This window comes from Neophocaena asiaeorientalis, unplaced genomic scaffold, assembly GCF_003031525.2.
Source record: "Neophocaena asiaeorientalis asiaeorientalis breed wild unplaced genomic scaffold, Neophocaena_asiaeorientalis_V1.1 scaffold148, whole genome shotgun sequence".
Classification (NCBI taxonomy): domain Eukaryota; kingdom Metazoa; phylum Chordata; class Mammalia; order Artiodactyla; family Phocoenidae; genus Neophocaena; species Neophocaena asiaeorientalis.
In genome coordinates this window covers 5,741,349-5,766,055 of record NW_020174050.1, presented here as the reverse complement: position 1 = coordinate 5,766,055, position 24,707 = coordinate 5,741,349, and the positions used below count along the sequence as shown (strand labels likewise).

The following is a 24,707-nucleotide window of genomic DNA, read 5'->3' as shown; positions in this document are numbered from 1 at the left end:
ATATATATGTAGTAACATGCTATTCACTGAACATGATGCTATGTAGGTATCTTATATTTTATTTACAGTTTTGGAAACTCCAAGGTAAATTTTTTAAGGCAAAGTAGCCCTAGTGTTACATAAAGTGTTGCTTTGCAGCTAAAAAAAGATTGGAATACATTTTCCATGAAGTCAGTATTTTACAGGTTTACGTGAAGTTTTTGCTTAATTATACAGAAGACTGAGAACTAAATTAACAAAAATCTTCACTGTATGTAGTAATTAATCATCCTTCAGTTACAGAGATTAAGACTTGTTTACTTTCAGGATAGTTCATAGAAACTAAGAAGTAGGAGATAATCAGGTTGTTTTTCCAGGACTGACGGTTGCTCTCAGAAATTTTGCCCTAGAATCTGAGGGGGCTGCGTTGGTGATAAAATGAGATTCAAGGAATGGAGTAGAGAGGATGTTAGGTTCAAAGAAGCTTATGTAGTCAGTATTTGGGGAGCTATGTGTAGTATTTTTCATAGTGTCAAAATGGGGTTTGAAGACTGGAAGTTAAAAAGGCTGTGTTGTGAAGGGGCTTTTAGTTTACTTTGTTATGTGATCAGGATCCCCAATATAAATTAGGTTGATATAATGGGAGGATCCTTGGTGTATAGCAGGAACTGATGTAAGATATTGCAGAAATTAGAAACTCTTGGAAAAAACAATTAAAAAACTTGCCTCTTCATCAATTTGATAAAGAAGATAGGAAAAGGAAATTAGCTGCTAGGCTTTACAAAATTAAACATTTCTCTTTCTTGGATGAAAAGTGTCAATCCAGTATTTAAGCCTTGGACTGACCTATACCTTAGACTGTTGAGAAAGCACATTAACAGTGTAAATTACGTTTGAATTATTATTTATATTTATTTTGAAATAGGTTTTTATGGTATGTCTCCAGGATGGAAGGTTGATGCTGAGGAACTGAGAGGGAAGATAAAGCTGAATAGTAGTATTCAGTAATACCAGTTTCCTAAATTTGAGCTAAGTTTTTAGTAGCATGCTTGAAAACCTGATGTTTGGGACAGTAGTGATCACCAGATCTATAGACTCTACTAAATTACGTAGTTAATGCAAATGAAAAATGTTTTAACTTGAGTTAGACTATCCAAATTTAGTTTCATTTTGAAGGATTAAGTGACTTGTATTTTTATTGACTTCCTAATCAAATCCAAAGGAGAACTTTGACCCCTAATATAGCAGTATTAATATTACTTTGGTTTTTACATATTATAGACACTGGTAAACATTTTATGGATATGTTTTGCAGGAACAGATTTTATAAATTTTATTGGACTTACAAAGATGGAGACTTATGAAAAATTTAAAAAAAAGAAATATAGTTCTTATATAGTAGCTGTTTTGGAGATTAGCATTAGTGGGCCAGAAGAGATGATGATTATTAATCTCCTATCTAGATTTTGTAAATATTTAGGGAAATTGAACATGTGGATTAATGACCATTTCATGAGATTAATTTTTAGAAGAGCATTGACTGTTAATTGGGAAAGGTGAGAGGAAGATGGTAGTTTTTAGGATTATAAAGCATATATGATCATTCCACAAATACATATTCAGTGCCTACTATGTGGTAGGAACTGTATAGAGTTATAAAAAGGATATGCCTCCACACAGAAACAACTTATTGTCCCCTTAAATAACACCATCTAGTGGGAGCCATGATTAAAACTGCCAAATTAAGTTGACCTATGCACTATATTTTATAAAAGTGATTTAAAATTAATGAAACATAGTTTTTGCAAATGTCACAGTCTTAGTTTTTTATCCATTCTCATTGTAGATGATGGATTTGTAGCATGTCTTTGGATCTGAATCTGTTTGATTTGGTTTTGCTTAACTTGTGTTTTTGTAGAATCTTATATTAGTGTGCAGGAGTACCCACAGAGACACATGTACCTTATGGTGCATAGTAGAAATTCTGAAAACCTTGTTACCTAAAAATTTTATATTCAGAAATAATTTACATAGGCCAAAAGTGGTAAAAATCAAGTTTTTCCCGAGGAAAATGATCATACTGTTTGTGCTGTGTGAAGATCCAGGACATTTATGGAAAATAAAATATGTTTCAGTATCACTCAGTTGTGTGATAAGGTTAGAGCAGAAGAGCTTAACCTGGAAATTTGGAAGCTAATGACTGTTAACAGATGAAAAAATCTGGAAAACTTTCTCTTTGCCCCTTTTAGTAAATAGGAAGGAATGACTGTTTTTCCTTCCGCAATATGAGGACAAATTATGGTATGGGAAATTTTGATTGTATTCTTTTCTAGCTTTGATTCCTTGATACATGATAGAATACTTCCTATTTTTCTTTGTTCTCTTTATGTAACAAATTTCAGACCATCTGAAAGTAACTCTTACGTTGAGATAGAACGTCTAAACTACTTAGAAACACTCCCAGTTTTAGGCAGTTGGTTTTCGTGTGTGTCTGTATGTCTCTGTGTTAAGATATGAGCAAAGAACCAACTATAAATACTATGAGGATATTTACTGATAGCATGCAGGAGTTTAATTAGGTTCAGGATTTTGTAATTTGCTATTCTTGTTAGATCTGAACGGGATTTCATTTTCTGCCAATTACCGAGCAGTAACTCTTGTATTAGACCTCTTGAATGATTACTTTTATGGCCATTTGTCATCTGATTCATACATTGCATTCTTGAGGAGTTTATGTCTAGCTGGTCATCACTGATGATTGTTCAGTGATTATTTTGGCAGTTAACTGAAGAAAACTGTATAATATTAGTTTCAATTAGGGTGGCCATGTAACTCATTATCCAAATTGGACACTTTTGGGAGTGAAGAAGTGTTATCAATAATTAACCTAAGAATAACAGATATAAACCAAGACTGGTCCATGCAAACCAAGATACACGATAATCTTAATTAGATGCTTTTGATTGCAAGTAACAAAACATAAACTAGTAGTTTAAACAATAAGTAAAATAAATTGACTTGTGTATCCAAAAAGCCCAGTATTTGAGAGTGCTACAGGTGTGGTTTGGTGAGGTCTCTGGCTTTGTTTCTCTATTTTCTCATCTTTGACTGCTACGGCTGGCTTTCCTTATAGTTGGATGATTGCCGACAATAGCTGGGGCTGTATTCTTTTTCATTTATGACCAGCAGGAGAGAGAAGCCTGCTCCTCCCATAAACATAAAATGAGTCTTAAGCCTAGTGATTATTAAATATTTCTGAACTAATCTCTGTGACAAGGGGAATGTCATGTGCTAATTGTCTTAGATATGGAATATCTGAATATCACTGAGACAAGGAGGATAGGATTACTCTGATTCTCTTAGGCCAGTCAGAGTCCATTCAGGAAACTTGCATAGGGTCAGTCTGTCTTGGGAGGCAAGGCAGCTAAATGAAGGGGAAAGGGTGCAATGGATGTTTGGGAAACAACCACCATGTTTTCTGTGAAGTCCAGTGTCCCTGCTTCTTTGCATTTTTCCTGAGGCATCTGTTACTGAGTACCTGCAATAGCCTAGCATACTTTAGATGTGTTTTCCTTCTAGTGAGAATTTAGTAGTAGCCTGGCAAGGGGGGAGAAGAAGAAAATTTACCATCTCATTTTTCTTTCTCTCTTTTTTTTCTATTAGATTATAATTGTTGATTTTTTTTTTTCCCTTACAGACTAATAGGGATGCCAAAGGAAAAATATGACCCTCCAGATCCTCGCAGAATTTATACCATCATGTCAGCAGAGGAGGTAGCCAATGGGAAAAAATCTCACTGGGCAGAATTAGAAATCTCGGGTGAGTGGAATCTGAAACATTTAATCTGGGCTATAATAGCAATGATGAACAAGAGTTGAGTGTTATACTTATTTCTTTGCTGTACATTTTTAATTAGATGAATTAATTGAGAAAATACAAGATGCTGAGGCACTAGTGTTTAACTTACTGATTTATCTGTGACCAAATATCTTTGTTCCCATTCTTTCTTTTGAGATTAATACTGTGGGCCACAGTTGGCATCTAAAATTGAAGGCATTGGGAGTTCAGTTTCTAAGTAAAACTAGGTTCTTTGATATAATAGATTTTGTTTTGGCTATTGCAGAGTAATCATTTTTGCAAATTGATATCTTTGCCGTCCTCCTATCATCCCATTGTTGGTAGAATGGGAAACCTAGAAGCTATCTGTTTATTCTATAAATTACATGTTTAGGAGTTGTTAAAATAGAATCTGATTCCTAAACACTCATAACCAGTCTAATAGTGAGAAAAACATCAGACAAACCGAAGGACATTCCACAAAATTCCTAGCTAGTAATCCTCAAAATTGTCAAGGTCATGAAAAACAAGGAAAGACTGTGAAACTGTCACAGATGAGAGAAGACTAAGGAGACATGATGACTAAATGCAAAAAATATGATCTTCCAGATCCTCGAACAAAAAGGTGTAAAAACTGGTGAAATTCAAATAAAGTCTATGAATTAGTTATCTTCGAACAAAAAGGTGTAAAAACTGGTGAAATCAAATAAAGTCTATAAATTAGTTAATATTATTGACACTACGTACCAATCTTGGTTTCCTAGTTTTTTTTTTTTTTTTTTTTTTTTTTTTTTTCGTTTCCTAGTTTTGACAAATGTACCATGGTAATATAAGATGCTGGTACTAGGGGCAACTGGATGAGGGGGATATAGGAACTGTATTATCTTGGTAGCTTTTCTGTAGATCTAAAATTATCACAAACTTAAAAGTTTATTAAAAATAAAATATAAGTACAGTTTTTCTTTTATGAATTGATAACAATACAGATTATATTTAGAATGTAATTTTTTCCCCAGTAAGCTTTCATTTGGAAGAGTTAAATGCATATTATGGTGTCAATAGCAAGAAATACCCGTATCTTTAGCTAAAAGGTGGCAGTTAGGTGATTGATAATTTTTTTAAAAAATGAATATGAGCAAATCCTATTAGGTTAACCCAGGGATTCTCAACTTGGCACTATTGACACTTAGGGCTGGACAGTTCTTTGTGGTTGGGAGTGGTTGTGTGCGTGTCGGATGTTTAGCAGCATTCCTGGCCTCTACCCACTAGATGCCAGTAGCACCCCTCTAGTTTTGACAACCAAAAATGTCTCCAGATTGCTAAAGTCCCTTGGGGAGCAGTATTGCCCCTGGTTGAGAACCATTCGGTTAAACCCTGGGTAAAACTAAAATAAGTTTCTTTTTTACTAGAGCCTCTTTTCACTTGAAAACTTTGTTTCCTATTAAAATGCAAAATCCTAATTGGCACTTTAAGCCTGATTATAGACAGCATGAAGGAACCTGTGAACCCTGAAGAGAAGATCTAAGTTCGAGTCTACTGCTTGATAGCCATATGAAAAATAACATTTCCCTATTGAGACTTTTTGCCGTCTCTACCTTCCACTGCTCTTTTAATCAGTATCTGTTAGCATTTTACTTTGGTAAAGTTTTCAGAGTCTCTTCATATAAGTTTATTGTTAAGATAACATCACATTTTACAGAAGCTGAAGCTATGTGATTTGTTTAGGCTTATATGGCTAATAAATGGTAAAAATCAGGACTGTGAACCAAGTCTTCTTTTTCCAGTACATGTTCTACCATAGCTGTCAGATGCTGACTGATAGGTAAAGCTTAATGAGTGACTATTTCCTTGAGTATGTTGCACTTAAATGCAAAATCTTAAACCAGAGTTATTAATGTATAATTGAAATATGAGAAGGCTGGGGAAGATGTCTCCTTTGGGAGTAACTAAGGTTGGTTCTAAATCATAGCAATTACTCCTGTCTATTTAAAGTCTGTGGACTAATTCAGGCCCTAGATATAGATAAACCTTGCACTATTAATTTTCACGAAGTATGTGAGAAGTGCTTTTGTGAGGATCATAACTTAGAGAAAAAAAATTCAGGACTGTTCTACTACAAAAGCTCAATTCAGCCCCATGCTTTCTCCTTGAGACCATGTGATCACCCTGACTCCAATGGTCTCCTCATTATGCCACATGTTATTTAATACATGGAAGATTCATGAGAAAGAATGGTTGTCAGGGAAAAAGGTGGCATGAAATTAAAGAAGGACCAGGTGTGTTTGGAAGCAATCAAGTAGCATTAAATACAAAGTTAAAATGCCAGAGTCACAGTATCCATATGTATTTGTGGGCTCTTCTCCCACTTTTTAGTCCTTGTAGTTCAGTCTTTGTCTTGGGCCTAGAAGTTTAATGCATCAATATTTTGCCTTTTAGGTAGAGTGCGGAGCTTAAGTACATCACTTTGGTCATTGACACACTTGACAGCACTGCACCTAAATGACAATTACCTTAGTCGCATTCCACCTGATATTGCCAAGCTTCATAATCTGGTTTACCTGGATCTGTCATCCAATAAACTCAGAAGTTTACCAGCAGAACTAGGAAACATGGTGTCTCTCAGGTGAGGAAATATAAATGTGACTCACTGTATAAAATTCTAAATTTACCAAATAAGAATATTATGGAAGGTTACTCATCTTACAGTAGGATTTCCATATGTATGTGAAGGTTAAATGATATAAATTGTCTAAGCAGAGTGCTTGAGTTGGGCTCCATTGAACGCTTCTTTTCCTTTCTTCCTTTAAATTTGGAGGTTTCTGGCTAGAAATGTGCTTGTATGACCAATTTCTTTTGACAGACTTGAGGTGGGATAGGGCTATAAAATACCTAAGTCTCACTTTACACTCAAGTGACAAATCTCATCAGAATTAATTGGGGCTAGACTAGTCTAGACTAATGAGAAATAGTTGGGAAAATGATTTGCTTTAAGTAAAGGTTTTAGAAACATATCTATTTTATAAGGCAAGTTATGCTTATATATTACAACTCCTTAAGGAAATCTTAAAACCTGATAATAAATGGGTTTATTTCTAGTCTTTCAGGATTCTTTAAGAAATTTCTTCATAGGAGAAAATTGTATAGGAATCTTGAGACCTTGTATAAATGTTCCCAATGAAAACAGGGATCGCTTTTCTACCTTATCTGCTGAATAGTAATGTTAAAAAATTGCCATCACATGTTTAAAATTAAATATTTAATATCATTTAAAAATCTTGTTCTTTGCCATCCCCTTGCTGTGTGTTTTTGTTGTTTTTTATACTTTTTAGTCATTTATTTTATACCTTTTGGTCATTAATTAATTACAAGGGCTGTTTATTTTTTCTGTAGTCTGCCCAAAATTTCACAATCATAAATCAGATCTTACCTGTGCTATCCTATTTATACTATCCTATGCTTTATTTTTAATGTTTATGTTCTGTGTCAATGATTGTTGTATCTTGAAGTGATAATAGTTGTATTGTTATAAAAATTGATACAGGGAATTGGCTACTATAGTTAAATCCTGAAGTTTATTTTAAAAAGATTACTTTTTTATATGAATGAGACTAGGTTCAAGGATATCTGCTGTCTTTGGGTACATAAAGTATGTGTCACTCTGATTTGCATCTGAGAGGCATTTTGGGTGAGAGAGAAAACGGAGCATATTTAGCCTGAGAATGACATACAGTTCCTATACCTTTAACTTTAATCTGTGCTAGAGAGTGAGTAAATCATAGAAACACTGTTAATAATTGTGGCAGTTACAACATTTTTGGATGAATGTAGAGAAATATACCCTGAATGTAGACATCACTCATGTTATGTTAGAAGGCAGGTTAAGAACAACGACTGTAGGTATTAATAAAGTTTGATATATTAAACTAAAACAGTTTTTGTGTTTTTTTTTTTAAAAAAACAGGGAATTGCTTTTAAATAACAATCTGTTACGGGTTTTGCCTTATGAACTTGGTCGGCTCTTCCAGCTACAAACTCTAGGTTTGAAAGGTGAGTGATTTTTTAAAAATGATAGCATTAGCAGTCAGCATTGAGGTTTTCTTAGCCTTTTAAAGACCATTTTCATTACAATTAGGCCAGGTTTTAGTATAATTTCGAGAATGTAACTATACATTACTCTTGAAAGAAAAGTGGTTCTTCTCTATCAAATTGAACTTCACGATTTCAACAAGCTGCCATCATTTTAACAAACTTGTATGGGGGAAATTTCGGGTTTTTTTGTTTTGTTTTGTTTTTATATTTTACTGAAATTTCTTAGAGGAGATAGTTTAAATTAACATTTAGCACTGTAGTTTTTTTCCCATTTTTTAAAAAAATTGAAAACAGTGATGTAACATAATGAATTTTAACCTCAGCCAGAATGTCTGGTTTTGATAGAGTAGATAGCATTGGCATATTAGGTTTATAAGAGGGAAAACATTACAGTAAAAATGAGCTATGTCTAATAAGTGTAGTTATTGTAAATAGTGTATTAATCCAAAATGCATGTTCCTCTGATGATATCATCTCAGTTTGGAATGAAAGTCATACTCAAATCACATAAATACTGAGATTTGTCTATTTTTCTCTTATAGCATAGCATAAGAAGAAGGGTTTATTTTGAATGCAGAGGACTAAATACAGATTTACACTATTGGTTAAACATTTTCCGTGCTAATGAGGAGGGAACATTAAAGCCTTATAAAGTATACACTTTCATATGTTTTATTTTCCTTCTTCAAAGACTACTGAGTCTCATGAACGTGTTCTGTTTGCGTTTGCTTAAATCATATAGTGGAGCATTAAGAAAGAAGCTTGAATAAGAGTGGTAAGATTGCTGACATTATTTGTTGAAATGACAAAAGTGGTGTTAGGCTTCCTTATACAGTTAACCCTTCGTAAGTTGTATAATTATATGAATGGTCTAACTCTTGTGATTTTAGGTTCTTTGTAGGAATTTACTGATGCTTTTTATCATGTATGAATTGGACATATGGGGAATACTTTTTATCTAAAGTATTTTCTTGAGGATTAACCCAAGGCATTTGAAATTTGTTGGGACATTTCGCCTTATTCTCTGTGTGCTAAATCTTATTCTTGTAAATGTAGCTGAAACAGCCATCCAGCTAGAGTTGGAATGGGGGCAGGTCTGTTTGTGCCTATTAAAAAGTATGGAATGGTTGTCATTTTTATAATCTTAGATTTCAGAATTCACACTTTTCATACTGATTATAATAAATTGTATATTTTTTGTCTCCAAGGATAACCATTGTTTCTTACTTTCAACATCAATCAGAACAGCTGTTTTCCTCCTCCTAATCTTGATGGAGAGCATGTCAATGACAAATGAATACCTTAGTATTGAACCCAGTTGGACTTACCCTTCATACCACATAACATTCCTGGAAAAGCAAATATTATATATCTTACTGTTTCATAACTCTATTCCATGTTATCTCATATAGAGACATGTTCTCTGGGCTTCCCTGGTGGCGCAGTGGTTGAGAGTCCGCCTGCCGATGCAGGGGACACAGGTTCATGCTCTGGTCCAGGAAGATCCCACGTGCCGCGGAGCGGCTGGGCCCGTGAGCCATGGCCGCTGAGCCTGCGCGTCTGGAGCCTGTGCTCCGCAACGGGAGAGGCCACAACAGTGAGAGGCCCGCATACCAAATAAAGAAAAAAAAAAAAGAAAAAAGAGACATGTTCTCAGAAAATTTAGCTTAGTATCAACTGAATGAATCTTTCTGAATATCCTTTATCTCCTGGGTTCTTCATTTTGTTTTACTAGTTAAAATGTTAGTCTTCCAAACTACTGTCTTTGGTTGGACTTTGATTCTAGTGTCCCTTGTCTACTGATGATTCACATTTGTTAAAATCTCACTTCAGACTTTCAAATCAGGCACCAGCTCTGCTTTACCAGCTGTAACTTAGCTTTGTCCGTGCCTATGGATAAATTCTTTTTCATTAAACTTCAATTTAAATTCAATATAAATAGCTATCTGCAGACTTTCCTCTTCTGTGAGAATCTGTTTTTCTGGCAGTGCTATTTTATGTTCAGGTGATCAATACAGAAGAGCAGAGACCTTTTAGAAATGAAAGAAAGCCAGAGCCCTCCCTGCCATCTTTCAAAACTTTACGGTGGTAAAAACAGGATTGATTTTATGAAGGAATTGAAGGAATAAAATGTTCCTAATGAATGGTAGCTTTATATTCTTAGGAAGGTAAAACTTGAAATAATTTCTTAATCAGTTTTAATAACCACATAGTGGTACTTTGTGCCCAAAAAAAGGGGGAGGGAGTAGAGTGGAGCACTTAAAATAGCACTGTGATATATTTAAAAGAAACAATGAAAATGGATTGCCTCTAAGATTCCATTTTGTCTTGAAACCAGAAAAAGGAGTGCCTTTCTTCCATTTCCTGTCTTCCTCTGAAACACAGATACTGAAATTTTGATAATGAATTTGATCATCCTGGCTCAACAAGTTAATTTTTAGAAATGCTATTTTGAGACTTGAGGAGTATGTGTGGTGGGTAGGGTATTTGAAGAGTTAGGATAAGAAGGCCAATTTAAAAACTACAAACATGGCCAGTCCAGGAAGTTGGAAATGTTCTTTTAAGTCACTTAAAAGAAAAATCCAAACTGTATTAGTTTTATGGAAGAAAAGGTGTAAGTGAAAGCAATTCTCATATGGTTATTTTTAAATAATTTAGAATTCATGTCCTAAGGTATAAAGCAATACTTTCTCTGACATATGGGCCAAACAGTTGTCCTCAGGCATTAAACATTGATGTCCCCAAATAATAAAAACTTTAGAACTTCAATAATTGTGAAGATTTCTAGCTTCCTTCTAAGAATTACTTATCTCCCTTAAAATAAAATGGACCATGGCAATTGAAGATTCTTTTACTATGTAAACTTTTTAATTCATGAAATATATCATAATATACAAAGAGTAACATTTTAAAGAAAATAATAAAATAAGTAACTACACACCCATTATCTAACGTTCTCAGTACCTTTTAAAAAATGCATTTAAAAATCCGATTGCCACTCATATAGGAGGAAAGTACTTTCTTCTGTATTATATAATGAGCTTCTGGAAATCAGTAAATAAAAGACAGTCTATTAGAGAGCATATTAATAATTCATATAAGAGGATTTACAAATGGCTGTAAAATTAGAAAGTTGATCAACATTATATAATAATAACAATGCAAGTTGAGACTATACTCAAGTTTTACCTATCAGATTGGATGAATTCCAAAATTTTGATAAACTAACTGTTGGTGAGATTATTGGGAAATAGGCACAATCAAACCTTGTTGGTGTAGATCCCCTGTATCTTTTAAGTTTCCTGTGTGCCTTTTCTTGATTACATCTTCATCACTTCTCCCAGAGGTTATTACTGTCCTAAATTCTGTTAGTTTTCTTTCAGTCATCCAACAGGTATTGATGAGCACATACTATGTGCCAGATACTGAGCTTATATATGTATCTGTTAAGGGTGTTTTAACCTTTATATAAATGGAATCCTACTGAATGTAATTTTCTGTGACTTGGTTTTATTTGACTTTATGTATTTATGATTCATACATTTATGCATTCGTGTAATTGTAGTTAATCTGTTTCATTGCTGTGTTGTATTCTGTTATATGAATATGCTGTAATTCATTCTACTATAGATATTTAGATTGTTTCCACCTTTTTTTGACTACTATAAGCAATGTAGCCATGAACATTCTTGTACATGTCTCCTGATAGAGTTCCTAGGAATGGAATTGTTGGGTTATAGAAAGAAGCTTATACATTCTTAGGTTTATTAGGTAATGCCATAATATTTTACAAAGTAGCTGTACTAAAATATACTCCTGAAAGTAATACAGTTGCCATTTTTCTGTCTTCTTCCCAACACTTACTTAGTATTGTCAGATTTTTAAAGTTTTGCCAGTTATTAAGTGTGAAACAGTTTCTAGTCCTACTCTTAATTTACATTTTCCTAATTGATAATAAAACTGAGAATCTTTTCATATATGTATTGGCCACGTTTCTTCTCTGAAATTGCTATTGATATCTTTTGCTTATTTTCACTTGGAATTTTTAACTTTTGTCTATTTTGTATTCTAAATGTCTTCTTCCACTCTGGCTTTTCTTTCTGTTTTCTTTGTTGGTATTGTTTAATGAATAGATTTGATTTTTTTTTTTTTTTTTTTTTTTTGGGGGACGCGGGCCTCTCCCTTTTGTGGCCTCTCCCGTTGCGGAGCACAGGCTCCGGGCGCGCAGGCTCAGTGGCCATGGCTTATGGGCCCAGCTGCTCCACGGCATGTGAGATCTTCCCGGACCGGGGCACGAACCCGTGTCCCCTGCAATGGCAGGCAGACTCTCAACAACTGCACCACCAGGGAAGCCCTTGATTTTTTTTTATTGTAGTTGAATTTAAAATTCTTTTCTTTTGTGACTAGCGCATCTTACGTTTTATTAAAGAAATCCTGCCCTACCCCAGTCATAAATAGTTTTTCTATATTATCTCTTAAAAGTTGTTGTAAAGTTTTGCTTTCCATAGTTAATTCTTTCATTCATTTGGAGTTGATTTTTTAATATGGTATGAGAGGTCTAATTTTGGGAGGGATCTCATTTTGTCTTTTCCTTGTGAATAACCAGTTGTCTCAACATCATTTAGTGACTAGTTTTCCCTTTTCCCACTGATCAGCAAAGTCACCTCTCTCATATATCAGCAAGGTGTAGTAGGCTTATTTTGGGATCTCCATTCTCTATACGCAGCAGTCAGTTTGTCTCACCTTGCACTGATTACTACATTGTCATAATTGTTACTATGGCTTTATATTAAGATTTGATATCTCTTTTGGGAAGTCCCTTTACATTTTGCTTTTGCAATGTCTTGGCAGTTTGGGTGCCTTGAATCTTCCTCATACATAAGAAACAGCTTGTTAAGTTTCACAAAAAATGCTGTTGGGACTTTGGAACTGCATTGAATGTCTGGATCAATTTAAGAAAAATTGACATGTTAATTATATTGAGTCTTCCTATCCATGAATTTGTGCATTCTCCCCATTTATTTAGATCTTATTTAATGTCTTTGAATAAAATTTTATAACTTTCTGCACACTGTTCAGGCATATCTTTTGTAGATTTGTTTCTAGATACTTTATAAGTTTTTTTGTTCCTCTTATAAACCATGTCTTTTTTAAGTTGCTTTTTCTAACTGTTTGCTGTTGGGGTATACGAATTACCATTAAAAAGAAAAAAGATCTTATAGTAAGCCTTCTTGGCTGAATTCTCATTCTTCCTAAAAGTTTGTTTACAAATTCTTTAGGTATTGTATGCAGATAATGATTTCATCTGCTGATAAAGACTTCATTCCTTTCAAATTCTTATAATTTCTTTTCCTTATTGTAATGTAGTGGCATGTTTAATACAATATTGAATAGAAGCATTAATACTGGGCATGCTTCTAAGCACAATTTTAAAGGAAATGTTTCTAATATTTTTCCATTAAGAATATTTGCTCTATATTTTTGGTAAAAAGTTTTTAGGTTCTAGAAGTTTCCTTCTATTTCTACTTTGCTAATCCTTATTCGGGTGCTGAATTTTATTAAATGCTTTTCTTCATCTATTGAGATGATTACATTATTTTCTCATTTCATATATTGAAGTGGTAAATTATATGTAAGCGTCCCCCTGACCTGCCCCTTTAAACCACACTTGGATTCCTGAGGTAAACCCAACTTGGTGCTTTTATACACTGCTGGATTTATTTTGATAGTGTTTGTCAAGAACTGTTAAGGCTCTGAGATTTTACCCTATTACAAGCTAATAAGTTAGCCAATTATTGCTTCATGGATAATGGTAGAAGACATGAGACTCTTGGGTCAGAGACAAAGAACGTTATCACTCAAGCAACAAGGTGGACCCAGACACATGCTGTATACACAAAGAGTTTGCATTGCAATTGAGTAATCTAAGTCCAAAGGTGCAGCACTTTTCAAGCAAGCAGCAAATATTGTAGCTAGCTGCAAAAAAACCAAAACAAAACAACTAATCCTGCTTCTCCAGGGGTACAAAGAGTTATATGGAAGTATTGCTCTGGTTGCCTTGACCTGTTTAGTTCCCTATTTAACTAGCTATAGAAACTGCTCAGTATCAAGAGACAGATAAGTCTCAGAATCTGTTGCACTCACAAAGAATGAAGGGGGGGGGGGGAAGCACAGGGACCCTGACGGACTGCCTTTCACAATAACTTTTTAAAGGAATTTTTCATGTATGTTCATGAATAAGATAGACATGTGTTCTTACTGTTCTTACTCAGTTTTCTCAAAGAGTTTGTATAATATTGAATTAATCTGTTCCTTGAAATCTTGGTGGAACAAGACTATAAAACTACCATTGCCTGGTGGAACTATCACCTCAATGTATTTGTAGTTATAAGAATCATTGAGTCTTTCTAATTGCTGAAGAGTCTGTTTTTTTGGACTGTATATGTAATACTGGAATTTTTCAGCTTTTTAAAGTTTTCAAATTTGCATAAAAATGTTCATAATATTCTCTTGATATATTTTTAGACTCTTGTTTATATTACCCCCTTCTTCATTAGTAAGATTATTTGTGCTTTCTATCTTTTTTCTGATTTAGTCTCCCCAGAGATTTGTCAGTTATGTTCTTTTCAGTGAGTCAATATTGGCTTTTATTTTTTAAAAACTGCTTTGTTTCTGTTTTTCTTTATTGTTTTGTTTGGATTTATTATAGTTTTTTCCTTTTTTCTCTTTTTAAGTTGGATATATGGCTTATTCATATTTAGATTTCCTTATTTTCAAATAAATATAAGCAGTTAAGGCCATAAATTTTTTTGGCAAGACTATAAATTTATTTGGCATCCCATGATTTTGATATGAAATATTCTCATCATTTTTGCCTAAGTATTATTAATATAGGTTATCATATCTTCTTTGACTCATCAGTTATTTAAAATTTCCATGCACATGTGATTTTAAATTTACCTTTCTTTATTGTTAAATTTAAACTTAATTGCATTATAGGCAGTTAGGGTAACCTGTATGAACCAGTTCTTTTACATTTGTTGATTCCTGCTTTATGGGCTGGTATGCGATCAATTTTTATAAATGTTTTACTGCATCTGAAAAGAGTATTGTTTCTCTAATTGTTAGGTACAGATCTATATGTTTCTCCATTAGATCAAATTTGTTAGCTGTGTTCCTCATATTTTCTGTATCTTTATAAATTTTTGACTGTTTGCTCTTTTAATAATTAAGGTATATATGCTAAAATTTCCATTTAAATGCTGAATTTGTTCATTTCCCCATGTAGTTCAGTCAGCTTTTGCTTATAGCCTTTGAGTTTATTTTATTAGGTATACCAACTATGCCTATATATTGCTGTACCTTCTGGTAAATTGAACCTGATATTAGGTCATGAGCCTCCTGTTAGGGTTTTCATCTTACAATCTTTTTTGTCTCATATAGCTATGCAAGTTTTCTTTTGGTTAATGTTTGTATAATACATCTTTTCTCCTTTGTTTACTTTCAACCTTTCTGTGTACTTATGCTTAGGTGTGTCTCTTACAAAAAGTATATAACTGGTCTTTGTTTTTAATCCAGTCTGACTTTATTTTAATGTGTGGGTTCAGACCAATTGCCTTACCTCTATTGCAATTATTGATATTTTTGTCTGGTTGCCATCCTACTTTTTGATTCCATTCTTTGTGTGATTTTTTGTTTTCTTTTTGCCTTTCTAAAAACAGATTTTTTCCCCCCTTGTTTGTTTCTTGATCTATATACTTCTGTTGGTGTGGGATTTGTACATTCTATTTCTGGACTCTCAGTGGTCACTCTTGAAATTATACCTTGAATATATTTTTGAAAAATTAAATTCTGAGCAACTTTTTTACTGAACTATATGTATGTAGTAAAATTGACCTCTTTGTTGACAGACATTCACATTTGGTGAATGTTGACAGATGTATGCAGTTGCATAACCACCACTACAATTGAGAAATAGAACTGTTCTGTCACCCTCCAAAATTCATTTGTGTTCATTGAAGTCAACACCTTCTCCCACTCTTAGCCCTTGGCAACTACTTTTCCAGAATGTCATATATAGAAACATAGTATGTAGCCTTTTGAGTCTGGATTCTTTCATTTAACATAATGTGTTTGAGGTTCATCTGTCTTGTGTATTTCAGTAGCTCATTTCTGTTGCCGAGTAGTATCCGATTGTGTGGATATACCACCGATTTTTATCTATTCACAAGTTGAAGGACATTTGGGTTGTTTCCAGTTATGAGTGATTAAGAATAAAGGCACTGTAAACATTTGTATAGATTTCTGTGTGAAGTAAGTTTTATTTTACTTGGGTAAATACCTAGGACTGGAACTGCCAGGTGGTATGGTAAGTGTATGTTGGACTTCATAAGAAACTGCCAGACTGTTTGTCTAATAATCCAACGTAGTGGATTTATCATTTTGTATTCCTGCCAAAAATATGAGAGAGTTTTAGTTGGCTGTGCATCCTTGTCAGTACTTCTTGGTATTATCAATTTTTTAAAAAAATTTTTCATTCTAGTAGGATGTAATATCATTTTGGTTTAGCTTGTCATTTCTCTAATGAGTAATTATACTTTTCATGTGTTTATTTGCCATCTGTATGTCTTCGTTGGTGAAGGAAGTATTTATTCACATCTTTTGCCTAGTTTTATTATTGAGTTGCCTTTTTTCTAATTACTGAGATTTTGAGAGTTTATTATATGTTTTGGATTTAAGTCCTTTTTAAAGTATGTTTTGCAGATATTTTCTCCCAGTCTGTGGCTTGTATGTTTACTTTCTTTACAGGGCCTTTTAAAGAGCAATTTTCCATTTTGATGCGGTCCCATTTATCACTTGTTTTCATCTATGGATTATGTCTTTGGTGTATTTACCAAATACACCGAAGATGTATTTACCTCACCCAAGTACATCTAAGATGTATCTGTCTCATCCAAGTACATGAAGATTTTCTTCTAGAAATTTTATAATTAGGTTTTTCATATAGGTCTGTGGTCTGTTTTAAGTTAATTTTTGTAAGTATGGTACAAAGTTTGTTCTTTTGCATATGTACATCCAGTCATTCCAAGCACTATTTATTGAAAATATTATGCTTTCCACGTGGATTTTCTTGCAACTTTGTCAAAATTCATTAGACCCAAATTTATGTGGGTGGGTCTACTGCTAGATATATAAACTGTCCACTGATCTATGCCAATACCAAAATGTTTAATTGCTGCAGCTTTGTGGTAAGCCCTGAGATTATATAGTATGTGTTCTCCAACTCTGTAGTTATTTTTCAAAATTGTGTTGACACCTCTAAATGCTTTGCATTTCCATATGTTTTAGAATCAGATTATGATTTTTGCAAAATATCCTGCTAGAATTTTTATTTGAATTGTATTGAATATGTAGATCAGTTTGGAGGAAGAATCAGTTTGTTAATCTTGAGACTTAATACTGAGTCTTCCAATCTGTGAATACAGTGTACCTCTCTATTTACTCAGGTCTTCTTTATTTTTTTTGATGTTTTGTAGTTTTCAGCATGCAGATCTTACAAATATTTTGCTAGATTTATATATTGTTGCTGGATTTGCTACTTATTTGATATTTGATGCTATTGTAAATGGTACTACTTTTAAATTTTCCAGTTATTCATTGATATTTTATAGAATTAAAACACAATTCATTTAAAAGTATATTGACCTTATCCCTTGCAACATTTGTAAACTTATTACTTCTAGGAACTTCTACAACCTTTTAATCTGTGAATAGAGACCTTTTCATTTCTTCCTTTCCTTATTTTTTGCCTTATCACACTGGCAAGGGCAATATTAAATAGAAGTGATGACAGTGCATGTCCTTGCCCTGTTCTTAACTTTAGGGAGAAAGTGTTCAGTCTTTCACCATGAATTATATCAACTGCAGGTTTTTTGGTAGATGCTTTTTCAGGTTAAATAAATTTTCCTTCTGTTTCTTCACTTTTGCTGAGGATTTTTGTCATTGATGCAAGTTGAATTTGGTCAGATACTTTCTCTGCAACTGTTGAAATGATCATAACTTTTCTTCTTTACTTTGTTTATTTGCTGATTTACATTGGTGGTTTTTCATTAATAATCAGACTTCTATCAAGAGGTAGAACTCACCTTCTATTCCCATTTTAAATACCACTTAGCCATAATGTATTTTGTTTTTAATATATTACTGGATTTGCTAGTATTTTGTTGAGGATTTATACATTTATGATTGTAAGGCATTCTGTAGTATTTTTTTTTACAATGTTTTTGTGTAGCTTGATAAGGATACTACTGACTTCGTAAAATGAGTTGGAAAGTGTTACTAACACTTCTATTTTCTTGAAGCATTTCCATTTGTATTATTTCTTTCTTACATTATTGGTAGTATTTTCCAGTAAAACTATATGGGCCTGAAATTTTCTTTGTTGAAAAGTTTTTAACTACTAATTCAGTTTCTTTCATTGATATAAGACATTGAGGTTATCTCTGTCTTAGTGTAGCTACTTCAACTCTCTTTTGGTTACTGTTTGCATGTCATACCTTTTTCTGTGCTTTTACTTTCTATCTATTTATGTCTTTGATCTATAGTGTCTCTCTTCTGGATAGCATATAATGAATCATGTTTAATTATTCATTCTGCTAATCTCTGCTTTTTAATCACAGTTTAATCCACTTACATTTAATGTATTTGCTGATAAAGTAGGGTTCATGTCAGTCATTTTGCTATTTGTTTTCTGTATGTGTTATGTCCTTTTTGTTCCACTCTTCCTCAATTAATGCCTTCTCTTGTGCTAAATGGATATTTTCCAGTGTACAGTTTAATTCCCTTGTTTCTTTTACTATGTTATTTTGAGTTATTTTCTTAGTGGTTACCCTGAGGTTTATAATTAACATCTTAGTTTACAGCAATCTAATTTGGATCAATGGCAACTTAGTTTTAATAATATAAAAGAACTTTGTAACTGTAACTCCATTCACTTCTCTTTTATGCTGTTATCATTACAATTATCATCTTTTTACATTGTGTGCCCATCGACATAGATTTATAATTATTGCTGTATGCAGTTATCTCATATCAGGAGAAAAAAATTAAAAACAAAAATTACATTTATACTGTCTTTTATATGTGCTATGTAGAGTACCTTTACTGGTACTCTTGACTTTTCATATTGATTCAAGTTACTGTTCTGTGTCCTTTCATTTCAGCTAGAGGAATCTCTTTAGTATTTCCTGCAGGGTTGGTCTGCTAGTGAGAAACTCTGTTTATTTGGTAATATCTTACTATCCCCTTTATTTTTGAAGGATATTTTTGCTGGAAATAGAATTCTTTGTTGATAGTTTTTGTTTTTTGTTCCTTTTCCCCCTTTCAGTACTTTGAATATGTTATTCTACTGCCTTTTGGCCTCCATGGTTTCTGATGAGAAACCAGCTGTTAATCTTATTTTGAGGATCTGTATACCATGAGTCACTTCTGTCTTAGAGCTTTCAAAATTCTCTTTCTGTCTTTGACTTTGTACAGTTTTATTATAATTTGTCCAGGAGTAGATCTCACTTACATTTTATTTTACTTGGAGTTTATTGAGCTTCTTCTTCTATTAATGCTTTTCATTAAATTTGGGATCTTTTGACCGTTTTTTCCCTGTTCTTTTTTCTCTTCCTCTGGGACTTCTGGGACTCCCATTTTGCATATGTTGGTACGCTTGTTGTCTGATAGATCTCTGAGCTCTGTTAATTTTTCTTCATTCTTTTTTCTTTTCTTCAGGCTGTGTAACTTCAACTAACCTCTCTTCAGGGTCACAGATCTTTTCTTCTACCTGTTCAATACTGCTCTTGAGCCCTTCTAGTGATTTTGTTTTGTTTTATAATTTCTATTTGGTCCCTTTTTATAATTTCGGTTTCTTTTTTGATATTCTCTGTTTGGTGAGATATCATTCTCATACTTCATTTTAATTCTTTAGACATGGTTTTCTTCAGCTCTTTAAGCATACTAAAATACTGGATTTTCAAAGTGTTTTCTATTAAGTCCTTGGGTACACTTTTTAGTGTTCTTAGGGACAGTTTTTATTGATGGCTCTTCTCCGTTTGTATGGGACATACTCTCTTGTTTCTTTGTATGTTTCATAGGGTTTTTTTTTTTTTTGTTAAGAACTGGACATTTAAAATAATGCAGCAACTTTGGAATTAGACTCTCTCCCCTTCCCAGGGTTGTCTGTTGTTGCTGCTTGTTTTATTTGTTGCTTTAGTGACTTTTCAGAACTAATTCTATAAATTTTGTATGCTTTGTCATGTGTGGCCATTGAAGTCTTTTTATTCAGTTTATGGTCAGCTAATGGTTGGACAGAGATTTCCTTAACTGCCTGTAAACAGTAAGTCTCCCACTCCTGGCCAAGTGGCTTGGTGTGTGTTTTGGGGCTCACCTTCATTACTCAGCCAAGAAGTTTATAACTCCGCCTTGTCCTTCACTTCCTTCATTGCAAAGCCTCAAGGTCAGACAGAGGTGAGAGCTTAGGCTATTTTTAGGTCTTTCCTAAGCATGTGCATAGGCCTCCATGTCCATATGACCTTCTAGAGTCCCAGGAGTATGTCAGAGCTTTTTGGAGCACGTACTGACATCTCATTCCCAAGTTTTTCCTTTTAAGCTTTTTGGTTAGTCAGTTGTTTGCCCCAGCTGTTTCCATGACCTTGGACACCTACAAATTTAAAACATTTTCCAGTGATAGTTTCCTCCTTCCCCTCCAGGAAGAAGTCTTTTAACGCTATGCAAGAGTAGAGGAACCACCACACAGGTCAGATAATGACTAGTGTTTGGGAATGAGGCTTTGAGAGTGCTCCAGCTCAGTTTTGGTTGCTCCAGTGGCTGCCAAGCTGCCCTGGCAATGAGGGACCAGGAGAAGGTTTAAAACTCCACAAATCACTGTCCTTTTTTTCTTGAATGAATACCCCCTGGGTTGACGTAATCATTTAGTTAATTTCCAGAGTTCTGAAATAGTTGAGTCTGCAATTTTTGCTAGCTTTTTTGGGTTTTGATACTGCTTTTGTGGAGGGGCAAAATTTTGGAGTTCTTCTCTGCCATTTTTGCTGTTCTCTATCCATTTCTTTTTGAGGTGTGGTAGTTTCTGTCTTAGAAGGAACTTTTTCATTTCTTCTAAGTTGTTGAATTTATGCACATAAATATTTTTAAATATTCTCTATCCTTTTAATGTATCAAGGGCTGTTCCATCTTTCATCTTTTATGTTTACAGTTTGTGTCTTTTTGTCCTGGTCAAAGAGAGGTTTGTCAATTTTATTGCCTCTTTCAAAGTACCATCTTTTGGGTTCAGTAGTAATCTGTTGTTTTCCTATTTTAGATTTTATAGATTTTGGCTCTTTATTAGTTCCTTCCTTTTGGTTTCTTTGGGGGTGTATTTGCTCTTTTATTTTTTAGATTCTTAATATGGAGGTTAGGTCACTGATTTTAGATTTTTCTAATATAAGCATTTGATACTATAAATTTTCCTCTAAACACTGATTTAGTTGTATCAAAGTACTTGGGGATTTTCCAGATGTCTGTCTGTTGTCAGTTTCTAGTTTTGTTATGGTCAGATAGTATGCTTTGTGTGATTTCATGTCATTTAAACATGTTATAGTTTGTTTCCTGGCCCAAAGTATGGTCTCTCTTGGTGAATATTCATGTGTATTTGAAAAGAATGTATATCTTCGTGTTTTTGAGTAGAGTATTATATAGATATCAGTTAGTTGTTTAACAGTGTTGTTAGGGTATTCTTCATCTTTGTTGATTTTCTGTCTACTTTTTATATTGGTGCCTGGTAGAGGAGTATTAAAGTCTCAAATACCATCTTGCAACTCTTTAGAGATATTATTCTACTGTATTGTTACTGTACTGTATTCTGTTGTTAATGAATTTTATTGGCATTCTCATATTTTTTTCTTTAGAAGTAATTGATCCTTTTTCCCTATCTGGTTTTAAAGTCTTGTATTTGCCATTGGCATTCTCTAGTTTGCAGTACAACGTAAAATGAAAGTTTTCGTAAACTTCTTTGTATATGTTGTGCTTCTTGTATCAGTTTATTCAATTTTTAAAAAGTTAGCTTTTGAAAGTTTGCAGCCTTTTTCTTTTTGAATATTGCCTCTCTCATTTCTTCTCTCTCTCTAATCTCCTTCTGGCTAGGAGTCAGAATGTGTTTACTGTTTATTCCATCTGTGTGTCAGAGTCCAAAATTTCCTCTCATGTCCTTGTTTTTGTCGCCTCTGTTATCCTCGGGTTTTCCCAGAGACTCTTTAGCTAGGGTCTGAGGCTTGCAGTTCTTGAGCTCTAACCCTCTGTTATATAGGAGCTCTATTGATGTGATGAAGTGTGAAGGAGAGGAAGAGTCCTCTAGTCCTATGATTAGGTCTCAGTCTTTTGGTGAGTCTGAGTTGGGTATCCTCCCTCCCCACACACTAGAGGGGGCTGGAGTGGGATAAGAGAAATATTGGGTTGGTTAGGCTTTGGTAAAACCCCACTTGGTTGTACTCTGGTAAAATGGTTTCCCTTGTGGGCAGAATTGGTTAAGGAGAACATTACTTTCCCTCTCCCCTAACAGAAGCACAGCGGGGGGTTTCTCCAGTCTTTATAGTGAGAACCCAGTAGGACCCCCGGGAGTAAAACGCAGCAAAGTGTGGGGCCCTGCTTGTGTTCAGGACAGCAGTTTGCCCTGTGACCTCAGTTGTGGAGGTGGGAGTGACAACTTCCAGTCTCTTTACACGTCAGACCAGAAACCAAAGTACTGTTCTCTCTTTCTAGAGCTCCAGTTCAACGTATATTAAGATTTCTTATTCTAACTCCCATATTTTTATTGTCTCATATTTTACATTTTCTTGATGCTCAGTGATGCATTCTGGGTAATTTCTTTGAATATAGTTTTCCTGTTCACTTATTTTATTTTCAGCTGTATGTCATCTACTGCCTAACTCACTCATGTTTTTTTCCCCTAGTACTTTATTGAATTATAATTACATACAGTAAAATACCCAAATACTTAAGTACGCTGCTTGACTAATTTTGACAAAAGTAACTGCCTAACTCAAGATGTAGAACATTTCCATCAACCCAGGAAGTTTCTTTTTCCCACTTTCAAGTCAGTTGGAAGCTACTAACCAGATTTTCACTATAGTTGTACTATTTTACACTTTCACCAGCAACTTCTGAGAGTTCCAGGTACTTCACATTCTTTCTAACCACTTTGTTGCTCATTGCGTTTTAATTTTAGCTATTCTGATTGGTGTGTGTTGCATTAAAGATTTTTTTTTCACATCTTTATTGGAGTACAGTTGCTTTACAATGGTGTGTTAGTTTCTGCTTTATAACAAAGTGAATCAGTTATACATATACATGTGTCCCCATATCTCTTCCCTCTTGCGTCTCCCTCCCTCCCACCCTCCCTTTCCCACCCGTCCAGGCGGTCACAAAACACAGAGCTGATCTCTAGAGTATTTTTAATTTCATTTATTGTGTTCTTCATTGTTGTTTGTTTCATCTTTACTTCTTCTAGGTTCTGGTTAAATGTTTCTTGCATTTTGTGTATTCTATTTTCAAGATTTTGGATCATCTTTACTATCATTCTGAATTCTTTTTCAGGTAGACTGGTGTCTGGTGGTGTGTTTTGGGGTGTCTGTGGACTTATTATGATTTTAGGCAGCCTCTCTGCTAATGGGTGGGGTTGTGTTCCTGTCTTGCTAGTTGTTTGGCATAGGGTGTCCAGCACTGTAGCTTGCTGGTCGTTGAGTGAAGCTGGGTTCTGGTGTTGAGATGGAGATCTCTGGGAGATTTTCGCCGTTTCATATTATGTGGATCAGGGAGGTCTCTTGTGGACCAGTGTCCTGAAGTTGGTTCTCCCACCTCAGAGGCACAGCACTGACTCCTGGCTGTAGCACCAGGAGCCTTTTATCCGCACGGCTCAGAATAAACGGGAGCAAAAGCAGAAAGAAAGAATTAGTAGAAGAAAGAAAAGAAAAGAATGAAAGAAAGAAAGAAGATAAAGTAAAATAAAATAAAGTAAGATAAAATGTAATAAAGTTAGTATAATAAAAAATAATTATTAAGAAAAAAAATTTAAAGAAAACAAAAAAACGGACGGATAGAACCCTAGGACAAATGATGGAAGCAAAGCTATAGTGACAAAATCTCACACAGAAGCATACACATACACACTCACAAAAAGAGGAAAAGGAGAAAATCATAAATCTTGCTCTCAAAGTCTTCCTCCTCAATTTGGGATGATTTGTTGTCTAAAGTAGGGAAGGAAGGAAAGAAAGAAGATAAAGTAAAATAAAATAAAGTAAGATAAAATATAATAAAGTTATTAAAATAAAAAATAATTATTAAGAAAAAAAATTTTTTTAAAAACGAAAATGCACGGATAGAACCCTAGGACAAATGGTGGAAGCAAAGCTATACAGACAAAATCTGACACAGAAGCATACACATACACACTTTTCTTGTGGACCAGTGTCCTGAAGTTGGTTCTCCCACCTCAGAGGCACAGCACTGACTCCTGGCTGTAGCACCAGGAGCCTTTTATCCGCACGGCTCAGAATAAACGGGAGCAAAAGCAGAAAGAAAGAATTAGTAGAAGAAAGAAAAGAAAAGAATGAAAGAAAGAAAGAAGATAAAGTAAAATAAAATAAAGTAAGATAAAATGTAATAAAGTTAGTATAATAAAAAATAATTATTAAGAAAAAAAATTTAAAGAAAACAAAAAAACGGACGGATAGAACCCTAGGACAAATGATGGAAGCAAAGCTATA

At 34.1% G+C, this 24,707-nt stretch overlaps 1 protein-coding gene across 3 annotated transcripts in view; it reads left to right on the top strand.

Moving 5' to 3' along the window:
• CNOT6L (CCR4-NOT transcription complex subunit 6 like) overlaps positions 1-24,707 on the top strand; it is a 99,231-nt gene that overhangs the window by 29,469 nt on the left and 45,055 nt on the right. For 2 of the 3 annotated variants that reach the window (XM_024754079.1, XM_024754077.1), the window contains exons 2-4: positions 3,677-3,798; positions 6,253-6,439; positions 7,778-7,863. In XM_024754079.1, coding sequence (XP_024609847.1) covers positions 3,677-3,798; positions 6,253-6,439; positions 7,778-7,863 — 395 coding nt within the window. Of the gene's footprint in view, positions 1-3,673; positions 3,799-6,252; positions 6,440-7,777; positions 7,864-24,707 lie in introns of those variants that run through there. The other variant, XM_024754078.1, reaches the window with a different exon arrangement.